This window comes from Urocitellus parryii, chromosome 4, assembly GCF_045843805.1.
Source record: "Urocitellus parryii isolate mUroPar1 chromosome 4, mUroPar1.hap1, whole genome shotgun sequence".
Lineage (NCBI taxonomy): Eukaryota > Metazoa > Chordata > Mammalia > Rodentia > Sciuridae > Urocitellus > Urocitellus parryii.
The window spans coordinates 204,473,147-204,489,713 of NC_135534.1; the positions used below are offsets into that span (position 1 = coordinate 204,473,147).

At 45.4% G+C, this 16,567-nt stretch overlaps 1 protein-coding gene and 1 pseudogene across 8 annotated transcripts in view; one reads left to right on the top strand and one right to left on the bottom strand.

Moving 5' to 3' along the window:
- Positions 1-253: 253 nt before the first annotated feature.
- Odf2 (outer dense fiber of sperm tails 2) overlaps positions 254-16,567 on the top strand; it is a 40,818-nt gene continuing 24,504 nt past the window's right edge. The window contains exons 1-8 of one of the 8 annotated variants that reach the window (XM_026386263.2): positions 336-417; positions 1,449-1,683; positions 3,245-3,335; positions 4,282-4,398; positions 4,675-4,800; positions 14,015-14,185; positions 14,960-15,120; positions 16,357-16,486. In XM_026386263.2, the coding sequence (XP_026242048.1) occupies positions 1,652-1,683; positions 3,245-3,335; positions 4,282-4,398; positions 4,675-4,800; positions 14,015-14,185; positions 14,960-15,120; positions 16,357-16,486 (828 nt within the window). In that variant the 5' untranslated portion in view covers positions 336-417; positions 1,449-1,651. The other 7 variants (XM_026386270.2, XM_026386260.2, XM_026386261.2 and 4 more) reach the window with 7 other exon arrangements.
- LOC113181171 (U6 spliceosomal RNA) lies at positions 10,397-10,497 on the bottom strand (annotated as a pseudogene).

Genomic DNA, 16,567 nt, shown 5'->3' on the forward strand with positions numbered 1-16,567 from the left:
AATTCCAGGGAGCGCGGTGGGGCTTGGACGTTTGAGTTCTGGGAAGCAGGAGGACCCAAGGCAGGGAAAATGGCGGAGTGGACAGTGGGTCTCTAAACCGCTGGGCAAGACCCGGCAGGCCCGCTGGAGGCGTCGCGCGTCTCCCTGGCGACTGGACGCGTGGCCCGGAAGTGGGCGGAGCATCTCTGTGACGCCAGGGGCTGGGTCTAAATGGCGAAACCCGAGAGGCTCCGGGGGGGGTTTGAACTGGCCAATGGGCGAGCTGCCGACCGGGTGTCGGAAAAGGAGGCGGAAGCGGGGAGGAGCCGCCGCCGGAGCCGGACTGCTTCCGCCGCGGCGTCTCCATGGCACGTCCCTGGCCACCGACTTCAACGACTTCATAAGGAGGCGTTTCTGGGCGCAGCCGTGTCGCTCCTGGTGAGAGGCCGCCGGCAGGCGGGACAGGGCGCTCCGGGCGTCCCCGCGGCAAGTCGCCCGCTCCCGCCCCCGGCGCGTCCGCCGGCGCGTCCGCCCCGGCGGGTCCTGCGGTTCCCCGCGGTCGCGCCGGATCCGGGCCTGTGGCGCGCTCGTCCCCTCTGTCAGAACCCAGCCCCGCCCCGCCCCCCGGCGCGGGGCTTCTCCTCCCGCTAACGGGCGGGCCGGCCGCCTCGCTCCTCTCCCGGCCGTCGGCGGGGCTCTGCCCCTTCCTCTGCTGCCCTCGGGCAGGGCTTCGCCCTTTTCTCTATGGGCAGAAACCGGTTCCCTCCTGCCCACTGGTGGGTGGCCGTCCCTTCTATCCATGTCGGAGGCTGGCCCCTCGCTTTCTTGCCGGTCGGCGGGCATCGGCCGGTCGCCTCATCCTCCCTGCGGGCCTCGGCACAGCAGTTACGAGTGGGCAGCGCAGTCCCCTGACATCGCCTGCGGGCCGCCCAGGGGCCTCGCCCGGCGTCCCGCCCGGCGTCCCGCCCGCTGCCTGCACAGCCCGGCGTCTAGCCCTCTCTAACTCGGCTTCTGCTGCGCCTGGGAGCGCAGTCCCCAGCAGTCCGGGTGCCCCCTCGCGGCCGAGCGCCCCTTGCCCCTCAGCCTCCGCGCCTCCCTCCTTCAAATACTATTGGTCCTCCCGGGTATCTGTTCTGCCGGGAACGCCCCTTCTCCTAGGAAACAGTTGCTCCGGCCCCGCCCCGAATATCCCTCCAGCTCCCAGCAGGGTTCCCGCCCCTTGGGGGCCCACTTGGGGCCTAGCGGTTCTCACCGGCCCTCCTCGCACGCCAGCCAGCCCTCAGGTTTTCCCCTTGGTAGTCACCCACTCTCCCTCCCGGGTGGGGCCTGGGCGTGGTGATCCTTTCCCTCGCAGCTCCACCCTCCCTTGACCCTACCCGGGGAACTGAGCTCACCTCACCTGCCTACCGGCTGCCCACCTGGCGCCCTGCAGGTTGCTCAGCCTCTCCTATCTCCTCCCACTTTGGCAGGACAGTTGCTGTGCGACTTGGACAGTAGAGGAGCGCCTCCCAAGTTTTCATCCAACTGCCACCCCCCAAGCTTCCACCCTCCTCCCCTCAGAGAGGACGTTTGATGCCGGGCCCCTGAGATTCTCATTGACAAGCCCCTCTGGGTTCCCCTGAGCAGAGCCTGCTGACCCAATTGCCCACCTTTGCGGCTTTGATGCCTAGCCATGTCTGCCTCATCCTCAGGCGGCTCCCCAAGGTACTGCCAATGTGGGGGGCACCTCTGCCACAGGGCAGGGAAAGGTGGTCAGGGGTCCCCTGGCAGGCTTGCTGGGAGCTTCTTTTTTTCAGCTTCCCTGTTCTGTGTACTAAGAGTCTGTACTAAAACACTTAAAAATCATTTTTAAGGGGAGGAGGAAAGAAATTAACACACAACATCCCATCTCTGCCTCCCCCTCTCCCTTCCCCAAGTGTGGCAGCTTCCTGGTAGCAAACAGGATCACCCTTGTTGTCTTAGTGGAGAGTACTAAGCTCTGAGCGTTTTTAAAAGGATGCCTGGTGCAAATAAATATGATGTTGGAGGAGGATGCATAATTTAGCAAGTTCATGATGGAATACAGGTGGCTTGATGGTTTTTCCCCAAACTATTGGTTTTTAAGTGGACAGAAATGTAATGGGGGAGGGGCTGTCTTCCCAGATTTGGTGTTCCTTGACTAAATGATTAGTAGGACTCAATAAATATTTTTTTCCATTTTTTAACCCAAGGTGTGATATACAAATACCATAAAATGCATGCTGAAGTGCTTGATTATTTTTCTGTTGCATTATTTCCCCCAATAACTTGTGGGGGATGTCAGGAGACAATAGGATGGATCAAATGATTATTCCAAGACCCCTCTCATCCTGGAATTACATGTACTGGCAGATTTTGGATAGATTAAATTTTTTTGTCTTTGCAAATCTGGTGCTGGGCTATATGTGTATCAGAAAGTTGAATATCTGAGCCTTAATTTGAGTTTGATTCACAGTGACTTTGTTCCTCAGCTGAAAGTTCTATTTCCTCTCTCTCTCTCTCTCCCTCTCTGTCTCTTTCTCTTTCTTTTTTGGTATCCAGAGGTGCATACCTACTGAGTCACATCCCCAGCCCTTTTTTATATTTTATTTAGAGACAGCCCTGAATTGCTCAGGGCCTTGCTAAGTTGCTGAGGTTGGCTTTGAATTCACAGTCCTTCCTCAGCCTTCCCAGCTGATCTGGCTCTGTTCTCTTTGTTTATTTAGTTTTTTTTTTTTTTTTTTTTTAATGTGGTGTTGGGGATTGAACCCAGTGCCTCATGCATGCTAGGCAAGCGCTCTACCACAACAACCCCAGCCCAGTCTCTGTTCTCTTTATGTTATTCATTCACTGAGTATTTCTCCAGAACTACCTTAGCTCCAGGCACTACCTCAGATCCAGGCACTGTTCTGGAGATTGTCACACTTGCCCAAAGTAGCACTTTTGCTGCTCTCAGATGCTGCCTACTTTTTGTCACCTAACAGGATGACAGACAGCTAAGCTCCTCAGCAAAAGGTCACAATACATGTGATGCAATGGCAGGTTATAAAAGGCCAGCTATACAAATGCCCTTTTTCCTGTTTCCATCCTACTGCTGGGTGCACCATGCGTGTCTGGTGCTCATTTTCAGGGAGCCGAGGGATTCTAGATTGGCGCTCCTGGCTTTGAACTCATTAGTCATCACATGCAGTGTATAGTCTTCAGAGATCTAAGAAATAAGAAAGACCTAGTTTTCTGCTTATAATCTGGTTTTTATGCCCGGGTGCAGGTTTCCATCGTGTGGAAAGAACGGAGTAACGAGTCTCACGCAGAAAAAGGTCTTGAGAACACCTTGTGGCGCACCAAGTGTAACTGTGACGGTAGGTGACGTGCACATGAGCAGCCCTCTCTGGTCTGTGACCCAGCCAGAAATGCTTCTGCATACCTTTCCTAGGAACTCCGAACCCTGCTGGTCTGAATGTTCTGCATAGTGCTGTTGCGCATACCCTGCTGATTTCTTACTATTTTTTTTTTCCTGTAATAGGCTGCCAATTGTGAGGGGGTCCGTCTTAACATTGTCCTTCCAGGCAAATTCCAAAATCTTAGGACAGCTATTTGATAAAAGGAAAGGAAAAATAAATGTATAAAAAATTTTATTTGGTTTATGTATTTGCATTGCTGGGGATTGAACCTGCGAGGCAGGTGCTCTGCCACTAAGCTATATCCCCATCACCTAGGAGAAAATTTTAAAAAGATTAAGGGCAGGGGGTAGGATCTGGCAGTAGGCACGGGTTTGTAGCTGGGGTTCTTCCCTGCTCATGGTTTCTTTAGAAAACCTTCTCATCCTTGGCATTTCTGCTGGCTTTATATTTTAACAGTCTTTGCCTGCCTGTTGTCCTATTCTGCATCCTAACCATGTTGTGCATTTCCCATGCTAATCTGCATGCACTCTAGAAGGATCCACCTGCTTTCTGGCTGAACTACACCAAATCCAAGGAGGCGCTTTGCATTCCGGCAGGCTTAGAAGGCAGTTCAACTCTGGGGACCTAGAGTCTGCATCTGGGCTCTCTTATAGAGCTGGTTGGTCTCACAGACCCCCTCTCTTGTGTGAACCTGGGTCTTCCCGGTGGTCTTCAGCTGGGATCTCTTCGGATGCCTGCCGAATGATACTCAGTGCCTTGATTCCTGCCTGCATGCTAGTAGTTGTTGCTGTCCTGCTCGCTTGGTGGCTAGGCTTTCTCCCCAGAGACTATGAGCTCTGTTTTTATGCCCAGTTTACTCGTCCACAGATCAACCTTTTTTGTGTTGCTCTCCCCCGCCTGCCAGAAGCGAACCATGAAGGACCGCTCTTCAACTCCCCCCTTACATGTTCACGTGGATGAAAACACCCCTGTCCATGTCCACATAAAAAAACTCCCGAAACCTCCAGCGACCAGCACCCAGGTAGGAGCATGCCAGCGGGCGAGGTAACAGCTGTGGATCAGGGTGATACCTCCCGGCCCAGCCTCCTCGTGAGCTTCTTACTCCAGAGGTTGGAAGACACATACTCTATTCCAGAAGTCACTTGCCTGGTTAGAAGGTAGGCGCCTGTTATCTAGCAACAGCAGCAGTAACTTCAGTCAGGAGAGGCACCCCTGCAGAGTTGGAGGTGGATGCCACCAGAGTGACACTGTGGCCAGCTAGGCATGGAGCTGACCCTGGGTTTGTACCTTTCAACAGAAATCTCATAAGCGCGGAATGAAAGGGGACACCGTGAATGTGCGGCGGAGTGTCCGGGTGAAAACCAAGGTACCTTGGATGCCCCCTGGAAAATCATCTGCCCGGCATGTGGGATGCAAGTGGGAGGTAGGCTCATTCTTGTTCAGGCTTTTCTTCTCGGACTGGTCAGATTCTAGCAGGCCTCAAAGTCGGTGTGACTCAGGGTTGCCTATAGCTGCTGGAGACATCCTAATAGGCCCTTGCTAAATCCTGAAAGTATGTGGCTCTTCTCAATTCCTTACAGTACTGCTATGTGGTAGGTTCTGCTGTCCTATGCTAGGAATGAAGAAACTGATGTTAAGAGAGAACTGATTTATTCCAGAGAAAATAAGAAAGATTAGGACTCCTCCTAGAGGCTAGAAGGAGAAGCTATGTATATGTTTCCCCCATATATCTCTTACTGCACCTGGAGCAATATATAAAACTATACACACATACACACACACACACACACACCCCAGCATATTCCAACACATTGTCATATGGGTAACCCATAGATGCTGCTTTTTCAAAACCACTTTTGGAACAGTTTTCTATGGAATAATTAATTTTCTTTAGTAATAGTGATTAAGGGAACTAGTGTCTTTTTTTTTTTTGTCACATCTTAACATGTTTTGCTTGTCTTTCACCCCACCCACCTGTCCACCTATCCATCTGTTCATCCTTCCTTCCATCCATCCATTCATCCATCCATCCATCCATTCATCCATCCATTTATCCATTCATCTGCCTACCACCCACTATCTACCATCTATATCAACTGACCCACCAATCAACCAACCCATCCATCCATTTTCTATCCATGTAATGATTCAGCATGTATTTATTGAGAGTCCAATGTATTGCTGGACAGTAGGGTTACAGCTACAAATGGGGCAGATGTATCTCTTTAGTCTTACTTTCTCATCAATTGCAATGAAAAGATTCAATCATAAGACAGGGCTAAGAGCCTTTTGGCCATGTTTTGAACAAAGATCTCATTGGGACAAATAAAGGCCTTAGGACAGCTTTGATGATGCTTGATTTATTTGAAGTTCATTCTTTTTCCTACAGTTTGTTACTTTTATTTATTTATTTATTTATTGGTACTGAGGATTGAGCTCAGTGGTGCTTTTTATTTTATATTTTGAGACAGGGGTCTTTTTTTAAAAATTTTTTTTTTAGTATTAGAGATTGAACTCATGGACACTCGACCACTGAGCCACATCCCTAGCCCTATTTTGTATTTTATTTAGAGACAGGGTCTTAGTTGCTTAGTGCCTCACCATTGCTGAGGCTGGCTTTGAACTTGTGATCCTCTTGCCTCAGCTTCCTGAGCTGCTGGGATTTTTTTTTTTTTTTTAAGAGAGAGAGAGAGAGAGAATTTTTTAATATTTTATTTCTTAGTTTTCGGCAGACACAACATCTTTGTTTGTATGTGGTGCTGAGGATCGAACCCAGGCCGCACGCATGCCAGACGGGCGCGCTACCGCTTGAGCCACATCCCCAGCCCGAGCTGCTGGGATTACATTTGACCACCACCACACCAGGCTACTTTTTTTTTTTTTCCAGTACTGGAAATTTAACCCAGGGCCTTGTGTATGTTAAACAATGCTCTGCCTCTAAGCTATATCCCCAACTAATTTGTTACTTTTATTTTTCATTTTTATTTTTGTTTGTAATGAGGATTAAACCCAGGAGCACTTTATCATTGAACCATATCCCCAGCCTTTTATTATACTTTATTTAGAAACAGGATTTTGCTAAATTGCTTAGGGTCTCCCTAAGTTGCTGAGGCTGACTTTGAACTCTGGATCCTCCTGCCTTAGTCTTCCACACACTGGGATTACAGGCACTGGCCACCACCACACCAGGCTACTTTTTTTTTTTTAGAGAGAGAGAGAATTTTAGTATTTATTTATTTTTTTTAGTTTTTGGTGGACACAACATCTTTGTATGTGGTGCTGAGGATCGAACCTGGGCCGCACACATACTAGGCGAGCGTGCTACCACTTGAGCCACATCCCCAGTCCCTAGGCTACTTTAAAAAAAATTTTTTTTGGCAGTGCTGGAAATTGAACCCAGGGCCCTGTACATGCTAGGGGAGCACAGTACCTCTGAGTTACATTCCCAGCTAATTTGTTACTTTTACAATTAGAAATCTAAAACCAAAGTTATATTCTGATGTTCATAGTCATATACATCATAGTTTTGACTCTCTTATTTTACCAGTTTATCCCTAAAAGACGAAAGGAACTGGAGTAGTGTCAGGAATAAATGGAAATTGTTCTGACCAGTATATGAAAGATTGAAATTTGGTGCTGGGATTTAGCTCCATGGTAGAGCTCATACTTAGCATGTTTGAGCCCTGGGTTCAACTCCCAGCACTCTACCACCAAAAACAAACAGTTGGAATTAAAATGCTCTTCTGACTTTTTGAACTATTCATACCTCACTAAAAATCATTGGAATTTAAATTGAAAATAGTATTTATTTTGAAAGAAAAATAGACAATGTGCTATCATTTTTACTGAATGGAAAAATGTTTAAAAGATTATAAATATACTGTATCATCAAGCATGTGGGATATCAAGAATCTTTTCAGACATTTTCAATGAGCTTGTGAAACTGATGTGACTATTCTGCAGATATTTTATGTAGTTGGATACCATCAATCTGTAGTTTCTTTTTTTTTTTTAATATTTATTTTTTAGTTTTCTGCGGACACAACATCTTTGTTTGTATGTGGTGCTGAGGATCGAGCCCAGGCCGCACGCATGCCAGGCGAGCACGCTACCGCTTGAGCCACATCCCCAGCCCCTGTAGTTTCTTATCTAGGATTTTTTTCCTTAAAAAGCACAGAAAAGTACTGAGGTCCTTTTTAGAAATTGCTTATGACTTTATAGTTACAGAAAAATTGGAAGCAACCTAAATGTATATTGGGGGTTTTGGTTAAATTATGATATGGAGAAATACCACACAGCCATACAAAGATATTGAGATTGATGTTTGTACATGATAATGAAGCACAGAGATATACAACATGAAGAGTTTGGCCCTATTTGTACAGAAAAAAGATTGTCTCTGTATGTGTATGTATGAGTTTTATGGACAGCATTTCCAGGAAGATACGCAAGAAAATCAGTAAGCAGTAATTACTTCTGATCCGTGGCAGGCTCTACTATTATACTTTATTTTTGGCGTTGGGGATTGGACCCAGGAGTTTGCTCTGCTGTTTTATTTTTTTGTGGCCAACTTAAATTTATTTACAATAAATATAATATATTTTATAATTAAAAATGCCTTTTTAGGGATCGGGGATGTGGCTCTTTGGAGGGGAGCTTGCCCGGTGTGCTTGAGGGCCTGGGTTCAACTCCAGCACTGAAATAACTAAACAGGTAAATAAATAAATAAATATGCCATTTATTTATTTACTTATCTGATACTGGGGATTGAACCCAGGGATGCTTAACCACTAAGCCACATCCCCAGCCCTTTTTATTTTTATTTTTTATTTTGAGACAAGGTCTCCCTAAGTTGCTTAGGACCTTACTGAGTTGCTGAGGCTGGCCTTGAACCTGTGATCCTCGTACCTCAGCCTTTTGAGTTACTGGGATCACAGGTGTGTTCTACCATGCCCAGCAAAAATGCCTTTTAAAAAAATGAAAAGACTTGATAGTTTTAAAAATATTCATTAAAAAGATGTTGCTGCCTGAGAAGATTGACTTCCTGTCGACATGGTTTGCTAGGAATGATGGCACCCTCTGGAAAGCTCAATGATGACTCCAGTTCTGTGGCCACAGAATCCTAGAATTGGAGAGTCCAGAAAGGTGACTTGTCCAAGCTCAAACAGTGACTGTCTTTCCTGCTTTCCCTTTTGGATCTGCCCTTTTCCACTCCCCGGTGGCTGCATGAGTTCCTGGGAAGCCCTTACCTGACCTTTTCCATTATGAATAAAAGGAAAACGATTCCATGAGGTAGAAGTTTGAGGGTAGAGCTGGAGATGGAGACTAGAAATTTCTCTGTGTGTGTGGGATTCTTGTTTGAATTTTTTTTTTTTTTTTTGGGTGCTAAGGATCCAACCCAGAGGGCTGTCCATGCTTACCACATGCTCCGCCACTGAGCTCTACCCCCCCAGTTATTGTCTTTGGGAGAATGGAGATCTAGGATTTTTCTTTGCCCCATGATTGAATTTGAGGACACAGAAAAATAAACAATCACCTGTAATTCTTCTATTCAGACTGGTTACTGTTATGTAAAAAGTTTTTGTTGAAAACTACAGGGGAGCCTGTACATCCCAAGCATATTGCTTGATGCACCATTCTAAGCCAAATTCACCTGTGCAGCCAGCCCCTGCTTTCTGGAATTTGCCCATTAGCTTGTTCCTATTACTGCTTTCCTGTCACCCCAAAAGAAGCAATTGCCCTGGTTCATTTACTATTGTATTTTATCCTATGCATGATTTTGATGTTGTTTTGTAGTGCTAGGGATTAAACAAGGGTGTCACACATGTTAGGCAAGTGCTCTACAACTGAGCTACATCCCCAGCCCATTATATTTTTTAATATTTTTAGTTGTAGATGGACACAGTACCTTTATTTTTTTATTTTTATGTGATGCTGAGGATTGAACCCAGTGCCTCACATGTGCTAGGTAAGTGCTCTACCACTGAGCTACACCCCCAGCCCTATTATTATTATTTATATATTTGCTTAGTTGTATATGGACACACAATACCTTTTATTTTATTTGTTTTTATTTTTATGTGGTGCCAAGGATTGAACCCAGTGCCTCACACATGCTAGGCAAGTACTCTACCCCTGAGCTGCAACCTTGGCCCCCTATTATTGGTTTTTAAAATAGAGTTGTAGTTACACTGTCTGAAATTTTCCTGATTTTTTTTTTTTTAATATTTTGTGTTAATTGTAGCTGGACACAATGCCTTTATTTTTTATTTTTATGTGGTGCTGAGGCTCGAATCCACCACCCGGCACATGCTAGGCGAGTGCTCTACTGCTGAGCCACAACCCCAGCCCCTTCCTGATCTTTTCTTAGGAATAATCTTTTTTTTTTTTTTTTTTTTTGGTACTAGGGAATTGAAACCAGGGGCCCTTTACCATGGAGCTATATGCCTAGCCCACTTTAATTTTTATTTTGAGACGCGGGGTCTCGCTAAGTGCTTAGGGTCTCACAAAGAGGTTGGCCTTGGTCCTCCAGCATCAGCCTCCTGAGTCACTGAGATTACAGGTGTGCGCCACCCCATCTGGCTGGTATACTTATTCTTTTTGCTTTTAGAAAGAATTGGATCAGCTAGGTGTGGTGGTGAACATGGTTTTGGAGGCTGAGGCAGGAGGATTTTGAGTTGAAAGCCAGCCTCAGCAACTTAGTGAAACACCCTAAGCAACTTAGCAAGACCCTGTCTCTAAATAAAATTCAAAAGAAGGCTGGGGATGTGAGCAAATCAATGGATAAGTGCTCCTGGGTTCAATCCCCAGTACCAAAAAATGAAAGAGTGGGGTCAAACTTCATTCATGATTACACACTGTTTTTTTCCTGAGACAATGTCTCACTGTGTTGGCAGGCTGATCTCAACCCTTGGGCTGAAGGTGCTCCTCCTGCCTCAGCCTCTCAGATAGCTGGAACTACAGGCATGTGCCACTGTATCCCATCATTGCATATTATTTTTATTTTATATGAATTTTTTAAAAGTATGAAACACTTCTCAAAGTTGTGTGTCATCCTTGCACAGAGGCCATGCTAATCTTCTCTGTATTGTTCAAATTTTATTTTGATGACAAAGCAACCAACTGCATATTATTATTATTATTATTATTTAACCTTTCTTTCTTTCTTCCCTCCTCCCCCCCTCTTTCTTTCTGTGGTGCTGAGGATCGAACCCAATGCCTCACCTGTGCTAAGCAAGCACTCCAGCACTGAGCCCCAGCGCTGAGCCCCAATGCTGAGCCCCAGCCATGCCCATTATTTTTAAAGACAGCTTTCCATTGTATGTGCATTTGTACTATTGTGTTTTGAACCAATGTTTTTTTCTTATACATGTATCTCTATCCTTGCCTTGAATTTAAATATTGACTCTTTGTCTTGGTATTCTTTTTTTTTTTTTTTTAACACTAGGAAAGAAACACCTTTATTTACATGTACATGATAATAGTGATGGGATTCTCAATATCAAAGGAAAACTTGACAAACTTATAAATTTTATCTAATCTGTGATTATGATGGTATATTTGCCATATCTTCTCCTAAAGAATAAAGATAATATTTGTACAAGTTGTTTGAAAACAGTTAAGAAACTCAGTATTTTTTTTGTTGTTGTTGTTTTGAGAAGGGATGTAGTTATGTTTTCCAGGCTGGCCTTTAAAGTCTCAAAACCTCATACTATTCTCCTGCCTCGGCCTCCTGACTAGCTGGAACTCCAGGCATAGTCTCAGTATTCTTTTTTTTTTTTTCCCCCTTCAGTATTGGGGATTGAACTTGGCCTCTTGCAATGCTAGGCAAGTGCTGTACCTCTGAGTTACATCCCCAGCCTTTTTAAAAATTTTTGATATATATCTGAAAGTCCCACCATCATCGGAGTTTAAAAACTATATGCATATGTTACTTTGATTAAGAACAAATTTAAAAATTTCTGAATAATGTGAATATCACTTTTAACATTTATATAAGATCATATTAAGGATACATGATTAAGACCACAAAAAAATTTTTTTTTTGATACAGGGTCTTGCTAAATTGCCCAAGCTGCCCTAAGATTTGCAATCCTCCTGCCACAGTGTCCTGAGCAGCAAGGATTATATGCGAGAACCGCTATACCCATTTCAGTCTTGGTATTCTTTTTTTTTTTTTTTTTTAAAGAGAGAGTGAGAGAGGAGAGAGAGAGAGAGAGAGAGAGAGAGAATTTTTTAATATTTATTTCTTAATTCTCGGTGGACACAACATCTTTGTTGGTATGTGGTGCTGAGGATCGAACCCGGGCCGCACGCATGCCGGAGCACGCCTGAGCCACATTCCCAGCCCCTTCTTTTTTTTTTTTTTGGTGGGGGAAATACTGGGGGTTGAACCCAGGGGTGTTTTACCACTGAGCTACATCCCCAGTCCTGTTTTGTTTTGATACTGGAGATTGAACTCAGGGACACTCGACCACTAAACTACATCCCCAGCCCCATTTTGTATTTTATTTAGACAGGATCTCACTGAGTTGCTTAGCACCTTTTGCTGAGGCTGGTTTGAATTTGTGATCCTTCTGCCTTAGCCTCTTGAACCACTGGGCTTTCAGGCATGAGCCACTTTGCCTGGCCTCAGTCCTTTTTATTTATTTATTTATTTTTTAGTTGTAGTTGGACACAATACCTTTATTTTATTTATTTTTATGTGGTGCTGAGGATTGAACCCAGGGCCTTGCACATGCTAGGCAAACGGTCTACCGCTGAGCCTCAATCCCAGCCCTTTTATTTTTATTTGAGATAGGGTCTTGGTATGTTGGTGAGGTCTCAATAAATTGCTGGAACTGGCCTTGAACTTAAAAGATCCTCTTGTGGGGCTGGGGATGTGGCTCAAATGGTAGCATGCTCACCTGGCATACGTGCGGCCCGGGTTCGATCCTCAGCACCACATACAAACAAAGATGTTGTGTCCGCCAAAAAAACTAAAAAATAAATATTAAAAAAAAAAAAAAAAGATCCTCTTGCCTCAGCTTCTCTAGTTGCTATGTTTTTAGGCATATGCTACAGGTCCTGGCTCAGTCCTAGTGTTCTTTTTTTTTTTTTTTGGTATCAGGGATCGAAACCAGGGGCAGTTAACCACCGAGCCACATCCACCGCCCTTCCTTTTTTATATTTTATTTAGAGACAGGGTCTTGTTGAGTTGCTTAGGGCCTAAATAGCTGAGACCGACCTTGAACTCATGATCCTCCTGCCTCAGTCTCCTGAGCTACTGGGATTACAGGTGAGCACCACCATGCCCAGCTCAGTCTTTTTTTTTTTTTTTAAGAGAGAGAGAGGGAGAGAGAGAATTTTAATATTTATTTTTTAATTCTTGGCGGACACAACATCTTTATTTTCTATGTGGTGCTGAGGATCGAACCCAAGGCCTCGAATGTGGTAGGTGATCACTCTACCACAGATCCACAACCCCAGCCCCCATCAGTCTTAATTTAGTATTATTAATAACTTCCCAGAAATAGAAGCACAAGGACTGGGGATATAGCTCAGTTGGTAGAGTGCTTGCCTTGCATGCACAAGGCCCTAGGTTCAATCCTTGCATGCACAAAGCCCCAGATTCAATCCCCAGCACCACAAAGAAAAGAAAAAAAAAAAAAAGAAATAGAAGCACATGCTCTTTATTAATTATACTGAATAGGAGTGCTCATGTCACAATTACATCTTATTGAACTTCTTTTTATTCCTGATGGTCATCATTTCCCCCTGGAGGTTGACACATTAGGTTTTCCTTCTCAGTGTAATTGTATAAATATTGAGAAATGATAATTATATAATACATTAGAATAAATTTATAGATTGAGAGAGTAAAATTTAGTGTTAAAAACCCATGAAAAACCTGACCCCCAGATTATATTTTTCTTTCCAGAGTCCTAAAAGCAAAGTGTCATACAGCTTTGCATTGGCTTTTCTGAGGTGTACATGTATTTTCTTAAAACACTTTTTATACTGATTTTGGGTATTGAACCCAGGGCTTCACACAAGCTAGGCAAGTGTTCTACCACTGAACTACATCCCCAATTCTTTTTTCAATTTTATTTTGTGACAAGATCTTGCTAAATTGCCCAAACTAGCTTCAGACTTATGATGCTCAGCCTTCTGACTAGCTGGATTTGTAGATATGTGATAACTTTCCTGGCTATGTTATATTTAAAGTATTTTCCCGATGTGGAAAATACTTTAAAAAAATATAACATATCTCTTTTCTCTTTTAAGACTGGGTCTCTTTCTGTTGCCCAGGCTGGCATCAAACAGTCCTCTGTCCCCGCCTCCTGAGTAGCTAGAATTACAAACATGTGCCAAACACACCTGAATTTCTTTGTCTTAAACTTAACATTCTAACCTAAGCTGTTTCTTTTGATGTTAGAAATTCTTTGAAAAGAACTTTTAGAAGTGGGTGGGTAATGTTCCATGGGGAGAGTGTGGAGTGGTGGTCTTCTAAGGCAGGACCCTGGGGGCTGGCTTAGAGCTGTTTTAGATCTTCCTGCTTCAGCAGTTGACAAATCTCCAGTGAACAAATAGCTGCGCTGGAACTGCTGCTGAGGTTTGGACTTGGGAGCTCACCCGTCTCTCCTCCTTGACACTAGACTCCACCTCATTGCCTGGAGATCACACCTCCATCTTCAGAAAAGCTGGTCTCAGTGATGCGCTTAAGTGATCTCTCTACCGAAGATGATGACTCTGGTCACTGTAAAATGAACCACTATGATAAGAAGATTGACAGTCTAATGAACGCGGTTGGTTGCCTCAAGTCTGAGGTAAGGGAGGTGAGGGAGTAGGACAGCTAGTGCCCCTAGGACTGTGGAGGCAGCCCAGGCTGGTTACTAGTGGACTTGGCTACTCAAGCTGCCTCTTAATAGGCCTCTTACCCTCAGTAACACTGTCCTGGATGTCACAAGGCGCCACCTGAGGAGGAGTTGTGGGTCCACCTGGATTCCCACAAAATGGCTTTGTGGAGCACTTAGCTTGCGTAATGCTTAATGTGGACAGCCTGTAAAGTTGAAATAATAAAAGGCCCAGGGAGACAAAGGAAGTTTGCAGAGCTGTCCCTGGGGAAACAGAACTCTGAATGTCTAAGGTCCCTATCCAGGAAGTTGGTGGGGCTGATATTGGAAGCCAGGTCCTGGCTGCTGACTTGACCTGTGTTCAGGTTCAACTCTATGCTCATGGTCCAGGGACCTTCCCAGAGAACCTAGGGCTGACTGCTTGGCAACAGGCCTGCTTGCCCCTGTAGCCTACTGTGCAAGGGCCTTTTTGTGACGTCTGTCCTCTGTATTACGCCAACTGAACCACTGTTGCAACCTAACTCCATCCCCAACCAGCAGGTCACTCAGTTTCCTCATCCACAAAATGAGAGGGATAGCATCTTCTGGGAGAGTTTGTGGTAATTCATTGACTGCTCTCTAAATCCCATGAGACCCCCATACTGCATCCATGTGCTCTTAACTAGAGAGGCATTAGTTTGGGCCTAGCAATGTGGTATCAAGAGAGAGCCTCTCCTCAGTTACCCCTGCCTATGTACCCCTGCACAGGTCAAGATGCAGAAGGGTGAGCGCCAGATGGCAAAAAGGTTCCTGGAGGAACGGAAAGAGGAATTAGAAGAGGTGGCCCATGAACTAGCAGAGACAGAGCATGAGAACACAGTGCTCAGACACAACATTGAACGCATCAAGGAGGAGAAGGACTTTACCATGTAAGGTGACACCTGCTCTGCCCTACCCCAAGGGAGCGACTTCTTCCTTCCAGGTGCCCCAAACCATGGGAGTGAGAGGTACTCAACAGGAGGCAGTGGGCTTGGTTGCTGTTCCTGTGTTGGAGCCTGTTCAACAGTCAGAGCTGACCACTTGTGATTCATACTGTGAGGAAAAGGAGGGCCCAATAGAGAGACTCTAGGGAACTCCTTGAAAAAATGATCTGGAAGAGGAGTCCTACTAGGGGGTTAATTTATTCAGGTAGGAATGGGGAAGGAAAGTAGATGATGGAAATATCTCATGGAAGGAGCCATTTACCCCTGTGAGATGGAAAGCAGGCCAGACATGGTGGGTGGAGGGCAAGGGATGCCACTGGGATGGCAGGGGCCCATACTTAGTGGCCACTGTAAGGCATTTGGGATTACTTTGAAACAATTGAGAGCCTTGGAAAGGTTTTAAAAGCAGGGTAACTGTCTGTCCTAAGCCAGCAGAGCCCCTGTCTTGTCTGAGTCTGTAACTCAAAAGCTTGCTTGAAGACCAAGTTTCATGAAAAATTTTTTTATATTAAAGACTAAAACACTTCCATTTTAAATTGTTAAGTAATTTTATTTTTTAAAGAATATGTGTGCTCTGTGTCCCTTCTAAGAGAACTGATCAGCTTCAGTCAATAAAAAATATTTTTAATACTAAAAAAAAAAAAATAAAAGCAGGGTAATGTTGTGACCAGGCTCTGTTCTGGTGTGGAGGGTGGATGGGAGAGAGCTCAAAGCAGATATTGCCAGGTATAGTGGCCACAACTGTCAATCCAGCAAATCCTGAGGCAGCAGGATTGAAAGTTCCAGGCCAGCCTTAGCAACTCGGTGAGATCCTGTCTCAAAAAATTAAAAAGGGGATGTTGCTCAGTTGTAGAGTACCCCTGGATTCAACCCCCAGTACTAGGGAAAAAAAAGAAAAAACACAGCTCTGAAGATGATGGTTAGGAGGCCATGGCAGTGGTAACTATGGTGGCTGGGCATAATGTTCCCTGGTGTTGGAGACTGTGTCTGGTGCCCAGGCAGATGTGAATCCTGGCCCTCATCCTTCTGGAAAGCCATTGGGGCCAGAAGGGCCACCCCTGTCCCCTCCCCCTTTCTTTCTTAGCAGGAGGGGAGCCTCACAGTGCATTGTGAGGCGGGTCTCAGAGCTCTGGGCAGGCAGGGCCTGCAAGGGCTCACGAAACCCTGCCTTTCTGGCCCCAGGCTTCAGAAGAAACACCTCCAGCAGGAGAAGGAGTGCCTCATGTCCAAGCTGGTCGAGGCTGAAATGGATGGAGCTGCCGCCGCTAAGCAAGTCATGGCCCTGAAGGATACCATCGGGAAACTGAAGACAGTAGGTGGCAGGCACAAGGTCTGGGTCTGGGCCCAGTGGGTGGGGGCCAGGCTGGGGTTGGGGCTTTACGTAGTCATCAGA